This window comes from Podarcis gaigeae (genome assembly GCF_964106915.1).
Source record: "Podarcis gaigeae genome assembly, chromosome: 16".
In the NCBI taxonomy this organism is placed as follows: domain Eukaryota; kingdom Metazoa; phylum Chordata; class Lepidosauria; order Squamata; family Lacertidae; genus Podarcis; species Podarcis gaigeae.
The window spans coordinates 12,107,987-12,128,312 of NC_139693.1; the positions used below are offsets into that span (position 1 = coordinate 12,107,987).

Below are 20,326 nucleotides of genomic sequence, written 5' to 3' on the forward strand. Positions count from 1 at the left end.
GATATCTGGAGGGCCACAGTTTAGCCAACGTGGGGCTCATAAGACCATAAAAGCACAGAGTCTAATATTAGCCAACTGCACCACTCATCTCTATCCCAACCCATGGATAATTTGGGCAAAAAAGAAGTAAAGACCTGATACTATGGAATCAAAGAGTTGGAAGGGACCCTGAGGATCATCAAGTCCAACCCCCTACAATGCAGAAATACACAGCTGTCCCATATGGGGATCAAACCTGCAACCACACTCTAACCAACTAAGCTATCCAGGCATATTCCCTTACACTCTTTCTCCCTGTCTGCCACCCAACACATCTTAAAGAGATGGAGGGTCCAGGTAAGCACCTTGGAAAATTACAACTATTGACCTTCAAAGTGCCTCCCCCCACCCCCACCCCCACCCTGGCCAGCAATCCAAATATGCTGGGCAACCCACCATTCAGGGATGAAAGATAAACAAGAATAAGCGGCCTACCTCATCGTCAGATAAATCCTGGCTCAGGATCTGAGTTAACCTTTAAAACAGAGAGAAGGTCCTGTTCAGAGAAACATCCTATTTTCCAAGAGAAAACACACTGGGAAAGAGGTGGCCTACAACAGAAATTTGGGAGGATGGCTTGTCTCCTGTCTGTCAAGATACCTCATAATGTTCACTGATTGCCTTTTCCTGGCTATTCTGGGCCGTTCTTTTGAAATTGTGAATACCTTGACTCCAGCATCCATTTTCACAGATAAATGTATAGATATCTGCTCTTTTGACAAGTCTGCTCGGAGAGTTATCAATACTTGTTATAGCAGTTTCACAAAGGGGAGTCTCATGAATAATGTGCTCCTTTTTGACTGGAGGAGTCTTGAGGCTGACTAGGGGTCAGACATGGTTGCTCTCTGTACTAGTTCAGTGCAAGTTTTACTGGTAAAAGTGTCATTTCACTAAGAAATTGGTGGATTCACCGAGAAATAGGGCTAAGTGAAAATAACCACTGTAAATAGGCACATCTGGATACTAAGTTACCGTTTAACTGACTTATGTTGCAAAGGCCATTTGCAGAAGGGCTCTGGGCTCTGGCAATCCATGCTATGCCACTGTCCTTCACTTCTGCCCCCCAGCAATTCCACTTCCACCGTGCACCAAACTCACTGGGAGATGGGGCGCTTCCTCAAAATATTGCCGCTTGGCTTCTCCATCCCTGTTCTGGGGTGGGGAACTGATTGGCAACATGGCACTCAGGAATGCCCCAGCACTTGCTGAACTTGGCAGGGGCCTGGGTGCTCCTCAAAGCATTGTCGTTTGGCTTCTCACCATGGTTTTGGAAGATAATCAGCAGTACCATGTAGCGGAACACTTCCCTCTCGGTGGCAGAAGTGATGGGGCAGGCAGAACACCACCTCTTTTACTTCTACTACCTGAGATGGGTTTCTTCAGTCCACCTAATGAGTGGGGTGACTCTGCAGATACTGAACACATATGGAAGGGCCACAAGCTCCCTTCCCCTGCCCTTGGTTCTTGCCAACATTTCTGCACATTGCCATGGATTTGAAAGTACCTACAGTGTTCCAATGCATTTCTGCTTTTGTACCTTGAGTCTTTCAGGGACAGTTGACGCCTCGATTTCATTTGCTGCAATAACAGGGATACATTAGATGGCACACTATGCTCCACCCCAGAAACTGCTCTCTGCATCATCATCATCATCAACAACATCATCATCACCATCAAATTAAATTTATATCCTGCACTTCCTCCCAAAGAGTCTACAAACAATCACACACGCTCACAGGTAATATTTTCAAGGTTGCCAGGAACAGAAACTTTCAAATGCCTGGGCAACCAGGAATGTTTTACAATCCACAAATGGGGAACAGTCACTGAAAAGGCCCTGTCATGGGCCAATGCCCACTGGGCAGCACTCAGCGGTGAGGCAGCACCACCAGCGTATCCCTTCTGGTCATAGGGCCCAAGGTGGGCGATATTGGGAAAGGCACTCTCTTTTGCTAGTACTAATATTTTTAATTGGGCCCCATAGTTCATTGGCAGCCAGTGCATCATTTTCGGGGCTGGTGACAAAATGGTCCCACGGAGCTGCCCCACTTGCCTATCTAACAGCTGCACCCTACACTAGCTGCAGCCTTCATATAGTCTCCAAGGGCAGCCCTGCACAGAGTGCATTACAGTAGTCCAGATAGGAGGCCAGCAGAGCATGATCAGCTGAGGCCAGTACCCAACTCTGTGAACATTCACTAAAGCCTTCAACTGTTTGGGATCTGAATCCTTGAAGGACTATCTCCCTTCCCATGAGCCTGTCCACACATTGTCTGGTAATTAGGGTGGCCTTGCTCTCTGAGTTTCTGCTCCTGAAAATGTGGAAGGCAGGGAAATGCAGAGATATATACTTTCTCTTCAAGGGCACCTAGGCTGTGGAACTCTCAGCTCCATGAGATATAGCACATTACTTTCCAAAGCACATTTAGGGATAATCTTTTAGGACATGCTTTTTATTGGGGGGGGGTGCTTTTTAGCAACTGATTTATTTGCAGTTAACTTTGGATAATATTGGCTGCTGGTTTTATTTTATTTTAATTTTTTAAATTCTGCTTTCCCTCTGCAGGTTTTCATTTCATGGTTTTCCTGGTGTATGATGAGATTGTTTGAGGGTCTGAAAGTCCTACGCAGCATGGAAGGAGCAGGATACGAATTCTAAAACACATGCATCCCTCACCACTTCCTGTCTCCCAAATCTCTCTATATTGTATCTTTTGCAACCTCCAGCTTGCAACCCCACTGTACCACTAAGTCACCATGTGACCATAAGGAATACCCTTGCTAGACCAGAGCAAATGGCAGCCGAGTGGTGAAGATGCACCTATTTAGCTCTGGCCTTTGACACCTGTGTTTTCAGGACCCCCCTACTCCTGCAACTGTCATTATTGTGTGTGCAATATATTTTTACTGAGTTTTTAAAAATCCTAAACATAAAATCAATGGCATAATAACAATAATTTTCATAACCAAGTCAGAAATTGTATCATAATAAGGATGGGGAAGAAGGCAAAGAAAAGCAAAGAACAATCACTGGGCAAATGTAAAAAAACCCCACAATCTTCAGGGATTATATCCAGTAAGAATAACAAAAGAAACCTGATTTATATTGCAGTTTCATGAAATGGGGGTACAAAAAATATATGAAAAGGTAAGTAAAGAGAAAAATAACAAAACAAAAAGCTTCAGATTAACCACATTGACTGTTATTTGTTTTCAGAGTTTTTAATTCTGGATTTTAAATATTGTTTTAACTTGTCTTGGAAACTGATGGTTAATGGCAAGTAATAATGTTGTTGTTGTTGTTGTTAGTTCTTCACCTGGCTTGCCTTCTTGATTTTTAAATGAAAAGGCAGAGGTGTCTGGTGCATATTGTGACTGGCAGGGCACAATGCACCCAGCCCATCAGTAGATAATGCCACTACCGATTTCATGAGGAGGGGGGGTTGCGGGCTCCCGATCCCGCCCCACACTCCCGCGAGGCTAGCCCCAGCCTCGTGGGAAGCGGGGATTCCCTCAATTTGCATCCCCCCGCGGCACCAGCCAATCGGCTGGCGGCGGGGGCGGGCCTTCAATAGGCCACTTAAGGTCGGGGCAGCCCTCGGCTCGCCCCTTTTCTCCCCTTGCAGCGATCCTGGTTTGTTTTACTGTTTTACTGCAAAGTATAATATCTGCACATTTAGTCTCATATATTGAAATTGACTGGTAGGAGGAGTAGCTCAGGTAATTAAAACACATAGTTATTTCTGTGATTTACATTTATAAGTGGGACTTATTTAATACTTTCACAGGCAACCGTTTTAGCAATCATTCCACTGTGTGCTATTTGCTTGGATTTCTCTGAGTGTCCCCTGGTGGTGCAGCAATAAAACTGCTAGCTCATTTGCAAAGCTAAGCAGGGTCCGATGTGGTCTCAAATTGGATGGGAGACCAGGTGTTGAAAAGTTTAACATCAGATTACTAGAAAAAGGCGGAATATATTTTGTTTTACTGTTTTACTGCAAAGTATAATATCTGCACATTTAGTCTCATATATTGAGTTTGACTGGTAGGAGGAGTAGCTCAGGTAATTAAAACACATAGTTATTTCTGTGATTTACATTTATAAGTGGGTCTTATTTAATACTTTCGCAGGCAACCGTTTTAGCAATCATTCAACCGTGTGCTATTTGCCTGGATTTCTCTGAGTGTCTCAACAGCTGGGCCATTGGTCGCTATTAGCACTCTGGTCACTGCTAGCCCGTCCCAAGGTGGTAGTGCAACCAGGGGGTGGAATTGCTGAACAGTACAGTGTAGATAATACTGAACTACATCTCACTACAATAGGTAATTCTGAAATAAATAAATAAATAATAATAATAATAATAATAACAACAAAATACTACATAGTAATTAAATAATTATATATACTTTTTAAAAAAAAAATCGATTGAACAGGCCTAGGCATCCAGGAAGTTAAATCCCTGTGTTTGGTCAATAGGTCTAGCGATTTGGTCTGGTTCCTCACTAGAGTTAGAAGCCAGGCAACGATCGGTGTGCGGTACCCATTTGTACCGGCCGGCATTTGGTGACTCGCCTGCTAGGGAATTCTCGCCTGCTGCTAAACATGGAGAACAACAGCGCTCCCCATGCACCTCAGCCCGGTAGTGTGCTGGTTCCAGCAGGCCCTTATAACCCTCAGGCCCTGGCTCAGCTTTTTTCCGCATTGCAATCCTTCTATGCCCAGTGCAGGGCCCCTTTAACTCCATCCCCAAACATAGTGGAGGTGACGCAGGATTGTATACCGGACACCCCCCAGAGTCAGCAGGGTCAGGATGGCCCCTCCACTAGTGCAGCTGCTTCCGATCAACAGGCCGCCAGTAGGCCCCAGACACGCTTGCAAACTGCGCGGGCGCAAAAATCTAAGTCAGGTACGCAGAAGGGTAAGGCACCCACAAAAAAGGCCAGGGCCAATTCCCAAAAGGCTAGACCTCCGGTGGCTGCCAACCCAGCACCACAGCAGGAGGTAATCGATGTTCCAAGTGTTTTTCAGGACAATTCGGGACCACAGAGCTCCTCAGAGGCGATGACATCGGATGAGGAGTTGCCTCCTCAGCAGGCGGACGCAGCGAGCAATGACCCAGCCCCAAGTGACGGCGTTTCACGGGGTGGGAAGCGGAAAGCGAAGAAGAAGCATCGATCCAAGAGTAGTAAGAAGAAGGACACTTCTGACTCTGAGGAAGAGACAGGTACGTCTTCTTCAGATGGGGATAGTGACGCTCCGCTGGAGACCTATTGGGGGGAGGGGGAGGACACAGGAGCCCCCCTGTGGGTTCATGAAAGGCGGGCCAATTCACACAGAAAATCCTTCAATGGTACCCTGGATTGGAAGGATGGTGCCCTAGTCCAGGATGTTAAAATTGCAACTCACTCTGCCACTGATTTTGTTTTGGGAAATCACCTCTCTAAGAGAAAGAGGAATAAGATTCTGAATGGTGATTATGTAGATATGTTTTCATTGATTCCACCAACTCAGGTTAAGGGAAAAGGGGAAAAAAGGAGGTACTACGGTAAGAAGAGGTATAGGACGCCCCGGGTTGAACGGACTTTTGAAAATTGGCTTAACGGTTATCAAGTTTTTATGGCAGTAGTGTCAGGATGTTATCCCAAACGTGGGATGCACCTCGTCTCCTACCTGGCGCACGTCAGGAGAGCGCGGGAGTTGGCAGGGGATGAGGCCGCCTTAGCCTATGATGAGGAATTTCGGAGGAATGCCTCCCAACTGTCTTCAACGCGCTGGGATCAAAAAGACAATAACTGCTGGTTGGAACATGTTGGGCCTAACATCGAAAAGAAAACCTCAGAGCAGCCCAAAACGGGTAAGGTGGTGCCTCAACGCCGTAGACAGTGCTGGGACTTCAACAGGGGTACCTGTCAGCGCGCAACTTGTAAGTATGTGCATGAATGCGACAAGTGCATGGGCAGCCACCCCGCTTTCAACTGCTACAAAGGGAAGCAGCAGCCCTTTCGTGGAGGCAGGGGTCACCTCACCCGGGGTAATCGAGGTGCCCCTGCTGGATCTTCAGGTCCCGCCCAAGGGCCGCCTGGGGCTCGATACTAATGTCTCCCTTAGTCTTGCGTATTCCCCGATTAAACTACAGCCCCTAAGATCATTGTTGAAGTTATATCCGAATAGACAAGCGGCTCAGCTCCTGGAGGAAGGGTTTTCACAAGGCTTTAGAATACCTGTTGCCTTCACCCCCAACGCCGGTTGCCCCCCCAACCAAAAATCAGTTTTGGAGAGACCCGATATTGCTACAAAAAAGATCCAGAAGGAGATAACCGCCGGAAGGGTGGCTGGCCCATTCGCAATACCTCCCATTGATAACTTACATATTTCCCCTCTCGGCATCGTTCCAAAGAAAGCTCCAGGAGAATTCCGAATGATTCATAACCTATCCGATCCCAAGGGAGCCTCAGTTAATGATGCCATTCCCCAGGAAATGTGCACGGTAAAGTACGCCTCCTTCGATCAGGCGGTCAGGCTGGTGAGGAGTTTTGGTAGAGGTGCATTTCTGGCAAAATGCGACATCGAGTCGGCATTCCGCCTTCTTCCTGTCCACCCAGATGATTATCGTTGGTTGGGTTTTAAATTCCAGGGAGCTTACTTTATAGATAAAGCCATGCCCATGGGTTGTTCTATCGCCTGTGCTGCTTTCGAGACCTTCAGCACGTTTTTGGAATGGGCCCTGAAATTTAGAACCAGCGCAAAAGGGGTAGGGCATTATCTCGATGATTTTATTTTGGTAGCGAGTAGTGCGGAAGAATGCAAAGCCCTGCTTCAGGCCTTTGAGTCATTGGCTGGAGACCTGGGGGTCCCTTTGGCCAGTGAGAAGACCGAGGGCCCGGTCACAACCATGACTTACCTGGGTATCGAACTCGACACCCTAGCCCAAACATGGCGCTTACCAGCCGAAAAGTTGGCGGCCCTAAGAGAACTTATCGGCCAAATGCTGCCCCTAAAAAAGGTCACCCTGAGGCAGATTCAATCCCTCCTGGGGCACCTTAACTTTGCCTGCCGTGTGGTCTCCCCCGGTCGCCCCTTTTGTGGTCGGTTGGCTAAGCTGTCCACGGGTCTACGTTCCCCTCACCATAGGGTACGCCTCTCTAGGGCAGTGAAGGCGGACCTTCAAGTTTGGTTGCAATTTTTAGATGGTTTTAATGGAATTTCACTATGGCAGGATAGCTTGGCCCTTCATTCAGATTTTCAGGTACACTCGGACGCAGCTGGGTCCTTGGGGTTCGGTGTCTACTTCAGGGGTCAGTGGTGTGCTCAGCCTTGGCCTCGCTCCTGGCAAGGAAAACCAATTCTGCGCGATTTAACTTTTCTTGAGTTTTTTCCTATCGTAGTCGCAATCCATATATGGGAAGAACACTTCAAAAATCACAGGGTCTGTTTCTGGACAGATAATTTAGCAGTTGTGACAGTATTGAATAAGCAGTCGGCCCACTCTCCTAGAGTAGCCTCCCTTTTGCGTTATTTCGTCCTCTCATGCCTACGGTTGAATCTCCACGCCTCAGCCAAGTTCGTCCCCGGTATAGACAATAACATCGCGGATGCTTTATCTCGTTTCCAGATGGAACGCTTTCGCTCATTGGTGCCGGATGCGCAGCTGCAGCCGCAACCGTTTCCGGAGCACCTCTGGAATATTGGCAACGAGAAGCAATAAAGGGAGTATTATCAGCTTTAGCGCCCTCTACCCTAAGGTCTTATAATAAAGCCTGGTTAGATTTTACATCCTTCCGCAGGAAAAAGGAGCGGTTCAAGCCAGGCAGGCCACCGTCCAAGTCCGAAGTCATAGAGTATTTGGTTCACCTGCGCGACTTAGGCCGCGCCCCCAAAACTCTCAATATTCATTCAGCGTCAATATCCTTCTTTTCTAAAGCCTTGTTTTCTGTCGACCCCTGTTCACACTTCGTGGTGCGCAAAATGCTGGAGGGTTGGCGCAGGTCCGCACCTCGCAGCCAAGACGTTAGAAGGCCCATTACACTTGACATACTCACACAAATCCGCTTCAAGCTAAGGGCCCTGTGTTGGTCTAAGTATGAAGCGAGATTATTCTCCGCCGCATTCTCCTTCGCATTCTTTGGGGCCTTGCGCATTGGTGAGGTGGTCTGCACGGACCGCCTGTCACAGAGGGGTCTGTTGTTTGAGGATGTGACGGTGGCTAGCTCGCATGTGGTGCTAAAGATCCGTAGTTCCAAGACGGATCAGCTCGGTAAGGGGGCGCTGGTTCGCCTCCAAGCAACCCTGAAGGCTGGTCCTTGCCCTGTTAAGGATGCCAGGAAATACCTGTATTTAAGGCCAAAGGCAAGCGGCCCCTTTTTTCTACACGCCGACGGTTCCCCCCTTTCCAAACAGCAGTTCACAAGGGTTATGCGCAAAGCGATTGCAGCCATTGGTCTCCCACAGGAGGAGTATGCCGCTCACTCTTTCCGCATTGGCGCAGCCACCACCGCCGCCCATATGGGTTTACCGGCGGAGAGGATTATGGACATGGGGCGTTGGAAATCCAACGCGTATAAGGGTTACATCCGGAAGCCTCGTTAATTCCCCTATGGCTTTCCCCCCTAGCAGCACCCCCCACCCCCTGTCTTCACCTTGACCGGTATTTTCTGTTCTTTCATTCCAGGAGCAAGTGTGGTGCGACTGTGGATTATCGGCCACAGCATTGTGCATTGGGCGAAGCAACGCGCGGACCGTAGGGGTCGGGTCGCTGACCTACTGCTGCCTAGCAACGTCAAAGTAGTATGGATCTCCAGGCGGGGCATGCTCTGGGAGGAATTTCTCCCGGCTATAGCCGGGAGAATAGCGGTCGAGGGTTCACCTGACGCCTTGGTCATTCAACTGGGCGAGAACGACCTGGTTTGCAGAAAAGGGGTGAACCTGATGTGGAACATTATTAAGGACTTGGAGTTCTTGAAGGCATCCCACGTTAATATGACAATAATTTGGTCATCGTTGTTGGAAAGGCGATTTTGGAGGGGTGCGGCAAAACCCGCGGCCATTGACAGGGCCAGGAGGATTGTTGAGCGTACTGTCGCACGTAGAGTTGCCGCCTGGGGCGGTCGTGTCATCAGGCACCCTGAAATACAATACAACAGGGACACGCTCTATCGCTGGGATGGCGTGCATCTATCCGATGCTGGCAATGACATTTGGTTGGCAGATATCTTTCAGGGACTTAGGGATTGGTTACAGGTTCGAGGGTATTGGCGGTGAGCCAGATAATCCGGCTCAGGTGGCGGTAGGCATTGGCCGGGGTATTGTTATGCAAATGAGGACGGGGGGGAGGAGCGCCATCACCTCCCCCAATGCTTGAAGGGTAGTTCGTTAAAGGACTCCGAGGGGCGTCGCCTCGTCCGAAACCTACGGAGGCTAGGGCCTAAAGCGCGCCCCCGAGCGGTAACCCCTCGGGGAGCGCCTAGGGATACGCATCTCGGGTAGCTCCCCCTGTTGGTGTTTAACCCTTCCCGGTTAGACCGGATAGTCGGTTAGGGGCCAATGCCTAAGCCAATACCTCTCATACCTGTAATCAATAAAGTTGTGGCCATTTTCGCCCATTAACTCTAAACTCTTGTGTCCGGTGTCTTTATTTATCACACTTGTGGGAGGGGAGGGAATAGCCACGCAATGCCACTACCGATTTCATGAGGAGGGGGGGTTGCGGGCTCCCGATCCCGCCCCACACTCCCGCGAGGCTAGCCCCAGCCTCGTGGGAAGCGGGGATTCCCTCAATTTGCATCCCCCCGCGGCACCAGCCAATCGGCTGGCGGCGGGGGCGGGCCTTCAATAGGCCACTTAAGGTCGGGGCAGCCCTCGGCTCGCCCCTTTTCTCCCCTTGCAGCGATCCTGGTTTCCCGCCCACCCGCCCTTTAGGCTTCGCCATCGACTTGCTATGGGCTTCGGCTGGTCGCCGCAAGGGGCCTGGTAGGAGTTTTTCCATTTGGCTAATTGGCATGTGGAAGCCACTTGGTTTTTTCGCCTACCTCGTAGCAAATCGTCACAACTCCCTTGGTTTTGGCGGTAGGCATTGGCCGGGGTATTGTTATGCAAATGAGGACGGGGGGGAGGAGCGCCATCACCTCCCCCAATGCTTGAAGGGTAGTTCGTTAAAGGACTCCGAGGGGCGTCGCCTCGTCCGAAACCTACGGAGGCTAGGGCCTAAAGCGCGCCCCCGAGCGGTAACCCCTCGGGGAGCGCCTAGGGATACGCATCTCGGGTAGCTCCCCCTGTTGGTGTTTAACCCTTCCCGGTTAGACCGGATAGTCGGTTAGGGGCCAATGCCTAAGCCAATACCTCTCATACCTGTAATCAATAAAGTTGTGGCCATTTTCGCCCATTAACTCTAAACTCTTGTGTCCGGTGTCTTTATTTATCACACTTGTGGGAGGGGAGGGAATAGCCACGCAACACCAGAGCCAATGGCAAGCACTGACTGAGCTAACTAATTCTAGCTTTGACCCCATCTTCCTCCTCCCTGATGGGTTATACAAGGGGCAACGCTGAGACTAGGAAGGAAGAAGCTGACTGATGGAGCCACCTCCCATGGTCAGGTTCTAAGGAGGAAGGAAGGGAGGCAGGTGGGGACTGGCTGAGAAGTTGGTGGGGCAGGGCCTCATTTGCTCTACAACATGTCAAGGGATCCATGGTTCATGGATGAGAGTGAAGAACAAAGATAAATTGAGATGCCTACCTGGGTGCTGGGCGGCTCAGAGCTCAGCAGTTTAGCTAACCTTTAAGAAAGAAAGTAAGTCCAGGTCAAAAATCTGTCCTGTTGCCCAAGAGTTTCCATCTCTATTGTGGCCAGTAGAGTTGTAGCAATTTCAAAAGTTCAGGGCCCCTACATGATAGTCACAGTCACGTCCCCTTCTAAAATGATACGCCCTTCTAAGATTATACAGCAATCTTATAATCATACAATAATAATACATAGGGGTCCTTCTCCTAGATGGAGAGTAGAGTTCCATAGGGGTTTGGATGCCTCCTTCCAGCAACTCCTGCAGCCAAGCTGGTGCCAAATGTATTGATTTGCTTTGCTTTGGAAAATATCAGTATGGCCAAGAGAGAGGTCTTGTTGTCTGGGTAGTCCAGGACCTCCATACACACTGCCAAGGCTCGTGCCCCAGAGAGAACAAATAGGGATATAGTGCAATGATTCATGTGTTGTCTTTAAGCTAGTTCTACTATTTTCTGGGCACACATACAGGCAATGGTTGTGCTCCAGTATCTTCTTTTGGAGTGAATTAAGTTGACTTAAGTTGTGTTTCTCTTGAAGTTCCATGGTATGTAACAGAACTTGCACACCATTCTCGGGGAACCAAAGCACCTTGGGATGTCAGTCTTCCTAAATGCTTAGATTTGGAGCCTATATAGAACGATTCTTCCCCAGTGTCCTTCCCACAGCACCTTCTCCAGTGGAGCCAATTCTCAGTTGCTGACTCTCCTTTCACTCTGATTGGCTCCAATCAGCACAAAAAGTGATAAGACTGCTTCCCAGTGATTAAGGAAGCTCCCCTTTCATGCTGATTGGGAGATACCACAGGGAGGCTTTGTTCTCCCCTAATGCTTTTGGCACCCCTCCCGCCCCAACAGATTTGAAAGTGGTTGTACCAGCCCATGATTATCCCTGTTTCATACCTTGGATGCATATTCTTTCTCTTATACTTTTCTGGCACTTCTGAAGCTTTCTGCAATAACGTTTATAGATTAGAAGGGACACTCTCGCAACAGTTAGCTCCACCCCTCCCCTCACTGACAAAACCCACACAATTTGGCTCGCTGCCTGCTATGGCAAAATTTAAAGTAATGAATTGCATTATTCCACACCATTCCCAACACATATTGGTTGTGGTGAACTGAAAACTATGACAGTGAATACCAATTGTATTATCTGTTTTGATTTCCATCCTGGATATGAAACAAGTAAGCAAACATTGGCAATCCCCCCCGCCCCTGTTTCTCTTTTCATTTGAGTTCTCTGACAGCCCAACCCCTCACTACACCCTGTCTGCTCCCTCAACCCCAGTGAATGCAGCACAGAGCCTTATGAGTGGCCCTCTTCTCAAACCGGACCATCCCACTACAGCTTGTCCCTTATAAGTCCAGTATTGAGCTCCACTATGACCTTTGCTCCCCACACCCCAGAAAATCAGAGCACATTGGGCCTTGTTTGCACGTGACAATAAACTATGGTTTGCCTCAACATGTCTCTCCCCACTACCTTGGTTTATTTCTCATTTGCTGCTCAAGGATTGCTTGGGGGGCAGGGGACAAAACATATGAAGGGGAAATGGTGGGGTCACTACCACCCAGAAGCACAGTTCACTGATGCACAGTCAAACGTCCCAGAATAAAATGTTTGAATGCAGACCAAGAGGTTAAATGCAAAGGGATGGAGGATTATGTAAGGTGCTTTAGCTTGACATTCAACAGTGATGGAACAAATCAAGATTTGAATGCACAGACCTACCAATTTCTTCTGGAAAGTAGGAAGATCCCGCATGATTCTCTGAGTTAACCTTGAAGAAAAAGAGATGGCGCAGGTTAAAGTCACATCTTGTTGCTTGGGGAAAAGTGGGGACTAGTCAGGTTGGGCCATCACTGTTAGGGGCAGGGTGCCTGGTGGGGCTGCCGCCTGGGGGCTTCTGCTGCCTGAGGTAGCCACCTCAGGCTGCCTGGCTCTGGAGGCAGAACATAGCCATTGTGGCTGGTAGCCCTTGATAGCCTTACTCTCCATGAATTTGCCTAATCCCCTTTTAAAGCCATCCAAATTGGTGGCCACTGCTGCCTATTGGGGGAGAGAATTCTATATAACTACGCACTGTGGGAACTGCTCTATTTTGTCTGTCCTGAATCTTCCAACATTCAACTTTTTTGGATTGTCCTGTTTTAGCCTTTTGTCATTCAGCCCCACCCATCTTGAGATTGCTTCAACTACCTTGGAATTGTGTGTGTGTGTGTGTGTGTGTTTGTGTAAAAAGCATTGATGAACTCCATGAGTGGTAGGTTCCTGATATGATAATCCCTGGTGGCAGGGGAGTTATCCCCAAAATTGTATTAGCGCTGACTGGCTAAAAGCCTGTAGCTGTGGAAACTGATCTGCTTCCCCTGGCTCTGCTAATGGTTTGCCTTTTAAGGCTGTTTCAGGAAACATGGATGCTAACTGGAGGGAGGGCGAGACTGTGGGCCAGAATTAGTTTGCTCTGACCTTGCCTGATGGATGCAGGAAGGGAACTGCTTGTTGAGTGATGACCACATGGAATTTTAATTTGGGCATGTTTGTGTCTCCATGGTCAGAAGCAGGGGTAGTGGAGGCCAGCCCATTAGGGCAAATGGGGCATTGCCCCACCAACCTCAGTCTACCCACAGCCAGGCCCCACCGACCTGCCTCCTTACTTACAACCACTCTAGGTGGCAATGCAAGCCAGCCTCCTATTCCTTAGTTTCAGTTGCCCTTGTGAAATTTAGCAGGGAGGATGAGGATGGAGACAAAACTAGAATTAGTTGGCTCCACCTGCCATTGGCCCTGGTGCTGCCACCTGTTGGGCTCCCTGCATTCCACCGTACCAGTCTCCAATGGGCAGGATCCATGACTGAGCACCCAATGGCCACCTTCCCGCAAACACTGCTGGGAGTTTTTAATTCCAAATCAGAGGGAGTAGTAGCCCTTCCCCTTGTCCGGAGATCTCTTGGGTTTCCTGGGCAAAGCGAAGGGTGAGGCTCAGGCCCTCCTTTCAGAAGCTTGGCCTTGGATGGCCCCTGGATGAAGGTATGTGGCAAACCCAGGAGCTGCCTCTGGGGCTGTTGAGTGTCTGAAGCCACTGCGACTGTTGCTTTTTAGGGTGTGCAGTACTTGCCTCGCTCCAGGTGCTGGCAACCCACACTACGCCACTGCCTAGATGGACCAATTATCTGACTCAGTAGAATACAGTTTCCTACATATCTATGTTCCTACGCTCTGGGAGCTTCCAGACAGTCTGGTTATTGGGCATTTATCCTAGACTGTTTGCATGAAGATTAGACAATGCTGTCTATTTAATGAGCATTCTTTCCCATTTGTTTGTGCAAAGGTTAGACAACATTGCTTCAAAGCAACTGTTATTCCACACATGCCAGTGCACTTCTCTTATTTCAAAAAGTCCCGTCTTTGGGAGAACAAGATTTGTCACACAAGAGCTTCCAATTGCACAACCTGGATTTGCTGGGATGTGAATGCACCCCACCTGGAAACTAGAAAAGCTCTTGAAGCATTCTCTGTCCTACGTCAATCAGGTGAGTTAGTTATTGCACAGGGCTTGCTGTGTGTATGTGGGGGGGTCTTACTTAGCAAAGTAACCAGGTGGTCCAATTTCCTCCAGCGGTTTCTCTCCGATCTCTCTTATTTTCTGTAAATTGAAGTTTAAAAAGTTTTAAAAGCACACCCAATGTGCACTCTCAACCCAGCCTCTTATGAGAACCAGAGGTGATGGGGAACTCCACTTCTTGCCCAGCTTTCTTACCTCTTTGTGTTTAACCCACAAGCTTCCAGCACTAGATGGTCTGAAGGAGCAGCAAAAAAAGGGGAGGGGAGAGAAAAGAAGCAGAGTTCAGGTAATAGAAAGTACTCAGGTTGTGTGTGGAAGGAGGCTAGTGGAAAGTCACCCACTTTACATGCAAAAGGTCCCAGTTTCAATCCCTAATGAATCTCCAGGTAGGGTTGGGAAAGGCTTGCTGCCTGAAACTCTGGAGAGCCACCGTCAGTCACTCTAGACCAGGCATGGCCAAACTTGGCCCTCCAGCTGTTTTGGGACTACAACTCCCATCATCCCTAGCTAACAGGACCAGTGGTCAGGGATGATGGGAATTGTAGTTCCAAAACAGCTGGAGGGCCAAGTTTGGCCATGCCTGCTCAAGACAATACTGAGCTAGATGAACCCAGTGGTCTGACACAGTAACAGGTAGCTTCCTAGAACTTAAGAAGTGCATTTTAAGGGCAGTGCCGCAGATCAGCAGCAAGAGCGCCTGTTTTGCATGCAAAGGATCCCAGGTTCAACAACAACAACAACAACAACAACAACAACAACAGCCCACCCATCTGGCAGGGGTTCCCCAGCCATACGGTCTGGCCACCTCCAGGTAATACAGTAGTTGTCGAATGGCTTGGCTCCCAAACTTATCGGCTCCTGAACACTGCAAACCCAGGAGTGTCCCGGTTTGTGAACGTTTTTTGGAAGCCAAATGTTTGACTGGGCTTCTGATTAAGTGCAGGAAGCTCATTGGTTTTTGAATGGTTCCAGGAGTCGAACGAACTCCTGGAACAGATTAAGCTTGACAACCAAGGTACCACTGTACTGATAACATAAGAATTAGAAACTCAAGGTGTCTATTTTTTATTTTAATAATGTTGCAGTGTTTTGCTTTTAGTTAGAATGCATAAAAGAAAAGGTTTGCTTTCTGTGCAAGGGTTTTGTGGGCCTGCATTTCACAACCCTATGCTCTTTAGGTCATAAGCAAGAAATCTTATCTGGCCCTGTGAGCCCTGAGAGTGGCACAAACACAAGGTCCCCCAGGATGTTATTCTAAGTCTACCATGTGTTAATCAAAAATCCTTGAAGTTTCCTGAAAGATAGAAGGAGGAACGTCAATAAAGACGGATCATGAGCTAGGTTGGCAGGGTAACGTGTGGCATCCAAAACCTAAAATGGTCAAATGACCTAGGCATTTCTGGTCACCACAAGGTAATTAGGGGGTGAAGCTGATAGAATGGAGCCATATGTGTTTTGCTTCTCATGACCTGTAACCCTTCCTGACATAGGATTGAGAATGCCTAGATGTTTTATGATTCTTTGCTTGCTGTGTTTGAACTACTATATAAGGTTTTGTTCTGATGTGCCTTGGGACAGACCTTTTTAACTGGCTCTGTCCTATTGCAATAGAAATAAACACTGGGTCTCTCCTGGATGATGGACTTGAATTAGTTTCCTTGGTTCCATGGTTTATTTAAAAGGTGGTACCTCACCTAGGAAGGGAAGCGGGTGGCGCTGTGGGTTAAACCACAGAGCCTAGGGCTTGCCGATCAGAAGGTTGGCGGTTCGAATCCCAGCGACGGGGTGAGCTCCCGTTGCTCAGTCCCTGCTCCTGCCAACCTAGCAGTTCGAAAGCACGTCAAAGTGCAAGTAGATAAATAGGTACCGCTCCGGTGGGAAGGTAAACGGCGTTTCCGTGCGCTGCTCTGGTTCACCAGAAGCGGCTTCGTCATGCTGGCCACATGACCCGGAAGCTGTACGCCGGTTCCCTCGGCCAATAAAGCGAGATGAGCGCCGCAACCCCAGAGTCGGCCATGACTGGATCTAATGGTCAGGGGTCCCTTTATCTTACCTCACCTGGGTAATGAACAAGGTGGTGAATGAACAAGGTAATGAACAAAGTGAATTCTTACCACACTGGGAAAGCCTAAGACGTTTGATAGTCAGTATAGACTAGACAGACCAATGGTTTGACTCTGTATAAGGCACTGTTAGAGTCAGGAAGGGAGTGGGGGATGAAGTGTGTATTGCAAAACACTTAGCACCAGTCATATGCAATGGCACATACCTTTCCAGGAAATTGGGGTACATCCAGTGTTTGCTGGTGACAATGCAGGGCAGCATGTGGGCACAAGGAAAAATGCCCCCAGATTATTGACTTGCTTTCTCCACCCACCCACAATTGCTTGGAGCTTGGAGTTACTTGAAGGAAAGGCACTCTCCGCATACAAACCATAAATCGATAGATAAAATCAGAAAGTACAGAGTTGTCTCCCACCAAGTAGACACCTTCAAGTCAATAGACTTTAGTTAGTTGGTACATTCCTCTCCTGGTCCTGCTGTCTGCTGCACAGGCTACTAAGGCTTACATACACCTCCATTTGCCCTCCGACTTCCCCCCAGGGAAACCTGATCTCTAGCTCTGAATCGGAACAAACCACAATGGGGTTTCCTGTTTGTTTCAGTCTAGCACTAAACAAGGGAAAGTGGAACAGCAAAGGCAAAGCCACTTGGACCTGTGCCTAGAGAGTCCACTTGGGTTTTCTAGGCAAGGGATAAGCAGAAGTGTGGACGAGCCCTAAGTCATGGTTTGGCTAAGTGTTGTATCCAAGCCTGTGGTTTGTCTTGTGCCAGACAAATCACAAGCTGGGACCAAGGTTTGTTCCACGGCATATCACTTGTGGTTTGTTAGTTTGGGGGAGAAAAATGATGACCCCAGCCGGCCTCAGATGCAATGCTGAACCAAACCATGAGTGAGCCCCGGGAAGTGTGGCAACTGTAGCACTGGGGGTGGGGTGGGGGTGTGAAATCGTCGCAATCTTTACTCTGGGAACTTGCCTGTTTGCTAGTGCTAAGCCCGTTGTTGCTTTGCCTCCATTCTCATTTGGGAGGAGGCCATTATTATTTTGAAATTTATTCCAAGTCAAGCATCATTTTGATTTTTCAGTGTAGGAGGCAGAAAATATCTGAGACTCCCAGCACTGCAGGCAGGGGGTGTGTGTGTGTGCATGCACTATGCGGTGATGCTAATCTCTACATGTGGGACAGGTTGAGACAAGCTGGTCTTTTGGGGGAGGGTTCTCTTACCCCTCCTCCTCCTCCTTCATCTCCCCCTCTTTGCTTGATAAAGAGCCTTGTTTCCAAGTGACCTTCTCTGAGGATTCCTCTGCTTCAGCCTGCGGTGATTCACTGTCCCTGCTTTCCTGGGTCTCAGTGTCCTCAGTTTCCCCCTGGGTGTTCTCTTCTTCCGTTCCCTGCTTGGACATCTCCCTCACCCTGCCTTTCCCTGCTTCAACCCACGATGAGGAAGGCTCACTTTCCGCCTTGGACCTTCTCTTTGCCGAGGCTTTTCCTACTTGACGCTGAGGTGATTCACGCTCTGTGTCCGCCATGGACTTTGTCTGGGCTTTCTCTACTTCATTCTGCAATGCTAGGCCTCCCTTCCTTTCCTTGGACTTCTCTGTCGCCTTGCCTTTCTGCACTTCACCTTGAAATGCTGGACTTTCCGCCTCCTCCTGCTTCTCAGCTAAGAGCTTTGCCAATTCGCCCTTTATCCTGAGTGCCTTCTGCTCTTCTGGTACAGGCTCTGTACCAGCCTGTAATGTCAGTTAGGGGGTGAAATTCATTTCAGTTCAGATTCCAAGGCAAACCTTCCTAATCCGCACTTTTTGAAACAGATTCCAAGGCAAACCTTCCTAATCTGCACTTTTTGAAACAATACACGAACTGAAACACGGCCATCCTTCAGAATTTGCACTTCTCCAATTTTTGAATCTTTTTTTGTTTTGTTTTTGCAGGTCCATAGGAACTTACCTCCTCAGTCCCACCCTTCCAAAGCAGGGGGGACCTCAACAAGGAATCTCCCTTTCTTACCCTGGAAGAAGAAGAAGAAGAAGAAGAAGAAGAAGAAGAAGAAGAAGAAGAAGAAGAAGAAGAAGATGAATTGGCTCTTGGAGATGCTGGGGGGTGTTGCTGATTTTTTTGTTTTTTGGGGGGAGGCTATGCCACTGCCCCCTTCCCCCTGGGGGGGGGGAGAAAGAAAGAAAGAAAGAAAGAAAGAAAGAAAGAAAGAAAGAAAGAGTTGAAGTTTAAGTTGAAAAATGTGTCCTCTCTCTTTATTTTTGGTGGTTTACAAAAAAAAACCAACACCTAAACAACTTTGGTTAAAAAATAAAAAAAAGCTCAATAATTTCAGAACTTTGGGGGTGCCGAGAATTTTACTTTTTGAAATATGGCCTATTTTCAATAGAAGATTTTTCTTCAAGAAGTTTAGGAATAATCTGAATACAATGCTCAAATCAAGTTCTTTTTAAGGGGAAGGCGAAAAAAGGAATCAATGCCTAACCCCACCTGTTCCAATTACCTGCTCTGTTGTGCCTGTAGTAGGCTTCTTCACTTTCCTGCTGCTTCTATCCATTAGGAAGCCTCTTGGGGGTGTGGGGAGAGAAAAAGAGAGAGATGAGGACCTTCCGTTATGACCCATGCCCATTTCCAGTGGGTTCTGCAATACGCCTTCATCCCTTTTCTACCAAACACTTTACTTCTGTGGTCCCCTCAATCTGACATGCTTTGCCCAGCCATCTCCCCCAAACCCTGGTAGTTCAGGCAGATCAGGGGTGAGCAACCTTTTTGGGCCAGTGGACATTTTGAGAAAGTGCCGTGGGTACCAGTCCCAAAATGGCTGCTCTCTCTATGTGGCATAACACAAAATGGCTGCCTTTGGGAGTGTGGCATAATAACCAATTGGCTATTCCTCCTGAGAGACCCCACATGCAACATGGACAGGATTGGGTTGCTTATGGGCAATTCCTCCTGAGTAAATCCACCAAAAAGGGAGGAGTGGGCAAAGTCTTCATAAACCCAACGGAGAGGGGTTCTCACATTTCTCACATTTATGAGGCCCAGGACCAATCACAAAATGACGTTGTGGGCTAAAGCCAGTCACAAAATGGCGATAGATGGAGGCAGAGTTTGGCAGAATCTGCAGGCATTTCCCGCACTTTTTTTTTACTGACACTAAACTGATCATTGGAAATTATTAAATTCTTTGCCATGGCATTTTCCTTGCGGCAAGGAGTTTCGTAGCTCAGTTTCCCTCAGCCTAAGTACAAAAGGTGTTTGGGTTGTTTTTTTTTAAGCTCTTTAGACTCTTTGGGCCCTTTTAAGCTTAAATATTCTTATTGCTGGGAAAGCCTCTTCACCTCTGTCACCTCCACCCCTGTGGGGTAGAACAGGACTTGAAAAGACTACCTCTTCTTCTCCAACAAGAAAAAGAACAGGTCCTTTACAATATGGCGAACGCCACACAAGAGAGCCATTCAGCGCCATGGCAACAGAGAACAACAGATCCTTCCCGGGTTCCAGTCGTCTTCCTTCCCTCCTTTGCAGTTGCTGGTTTCTATTTTAAATTATACAGGGCTCTTGTTCCCCTCATAGCACCCAAACACAGGTTGTGCATGCAACCTGTGCCTTTAAAGCACATGTGAAGCACATAATTTCTCCCAAATAATTCTGTCCTTTACTCCACACAATTCATGGCAACCTTTTAACAAACCACAGTGCCAAGGATTCCTTCATGAGGGAGGGAATGTGCTTTGAATGTTCTTTAATGGAATAGCGCGTACCCAGAGACGCAGAGACATTTCAGGACTTGGAGCAGGCTTTGGTGCCCACCAGGACTTCCTATAGCGCCTGCAAAGGTTTCAAGAAATCAGCCCTAAAAAATCTATAGCACATAAGAAGA

General features: G+C 48.2%; 1 protein-coding gene across 2 annotated transcripts in view; it reads right to left on the reverse strand.

The window, feature by feature from the left end:
* Positions 1–20,100, reverse strand: part of LOC310833283 (uncharacterized protein) — a 28,648-nt gene extending 8,548 nt beyond the window's left edge. The window contains exons 1-10 of one of the 2 annotated variants that reach the window (XM_083715891.1): positions 19,794–20,100; positions 18,947–19,010; positions 17,671–18,179; positions 14,578–14,617; positions 14,402–14,463; positions 12,549–12,597; positions 11,717–11,766; positions 10,773–10,812; positions 1,577–1,617; positions 475–514 (exon numbers count right to left, since the gene is read on the reverse strand). In XM_083715891.1, the coding sequence (XP_083572017.1) occupies positions 475–514; positions 1,577–1,617; positions 10,773–10,812; positions 11,717–11,766; positions 12,549–12,597; positions 14,402–14,463; positions 14,578–14,617; positions 17,671–18,179; positions 18,947–19,000 (885 nt within the window). In that variant the 5' untranslated portion in view covers positions 19,001–19,010; positions 19,794–20,100. Of the gene's footprint in view, positions 1–474; positions 515–1,576; positions 1,618–10,772; positions 10,813–11,716; positions 11,767–12,548; positions 12,598–14,401; positions 14,464–14,577; positions 14,618–17,670; positions 18,180–18,946; positions 19,011–19,784 lie in introns of both variants that reach the window. The other variant, XM_083715892.1, reaches the window with a different exon arrangement.
* Between the last annotated feature and the right edge of the window lie 226 nt (positions 20,101–20,326).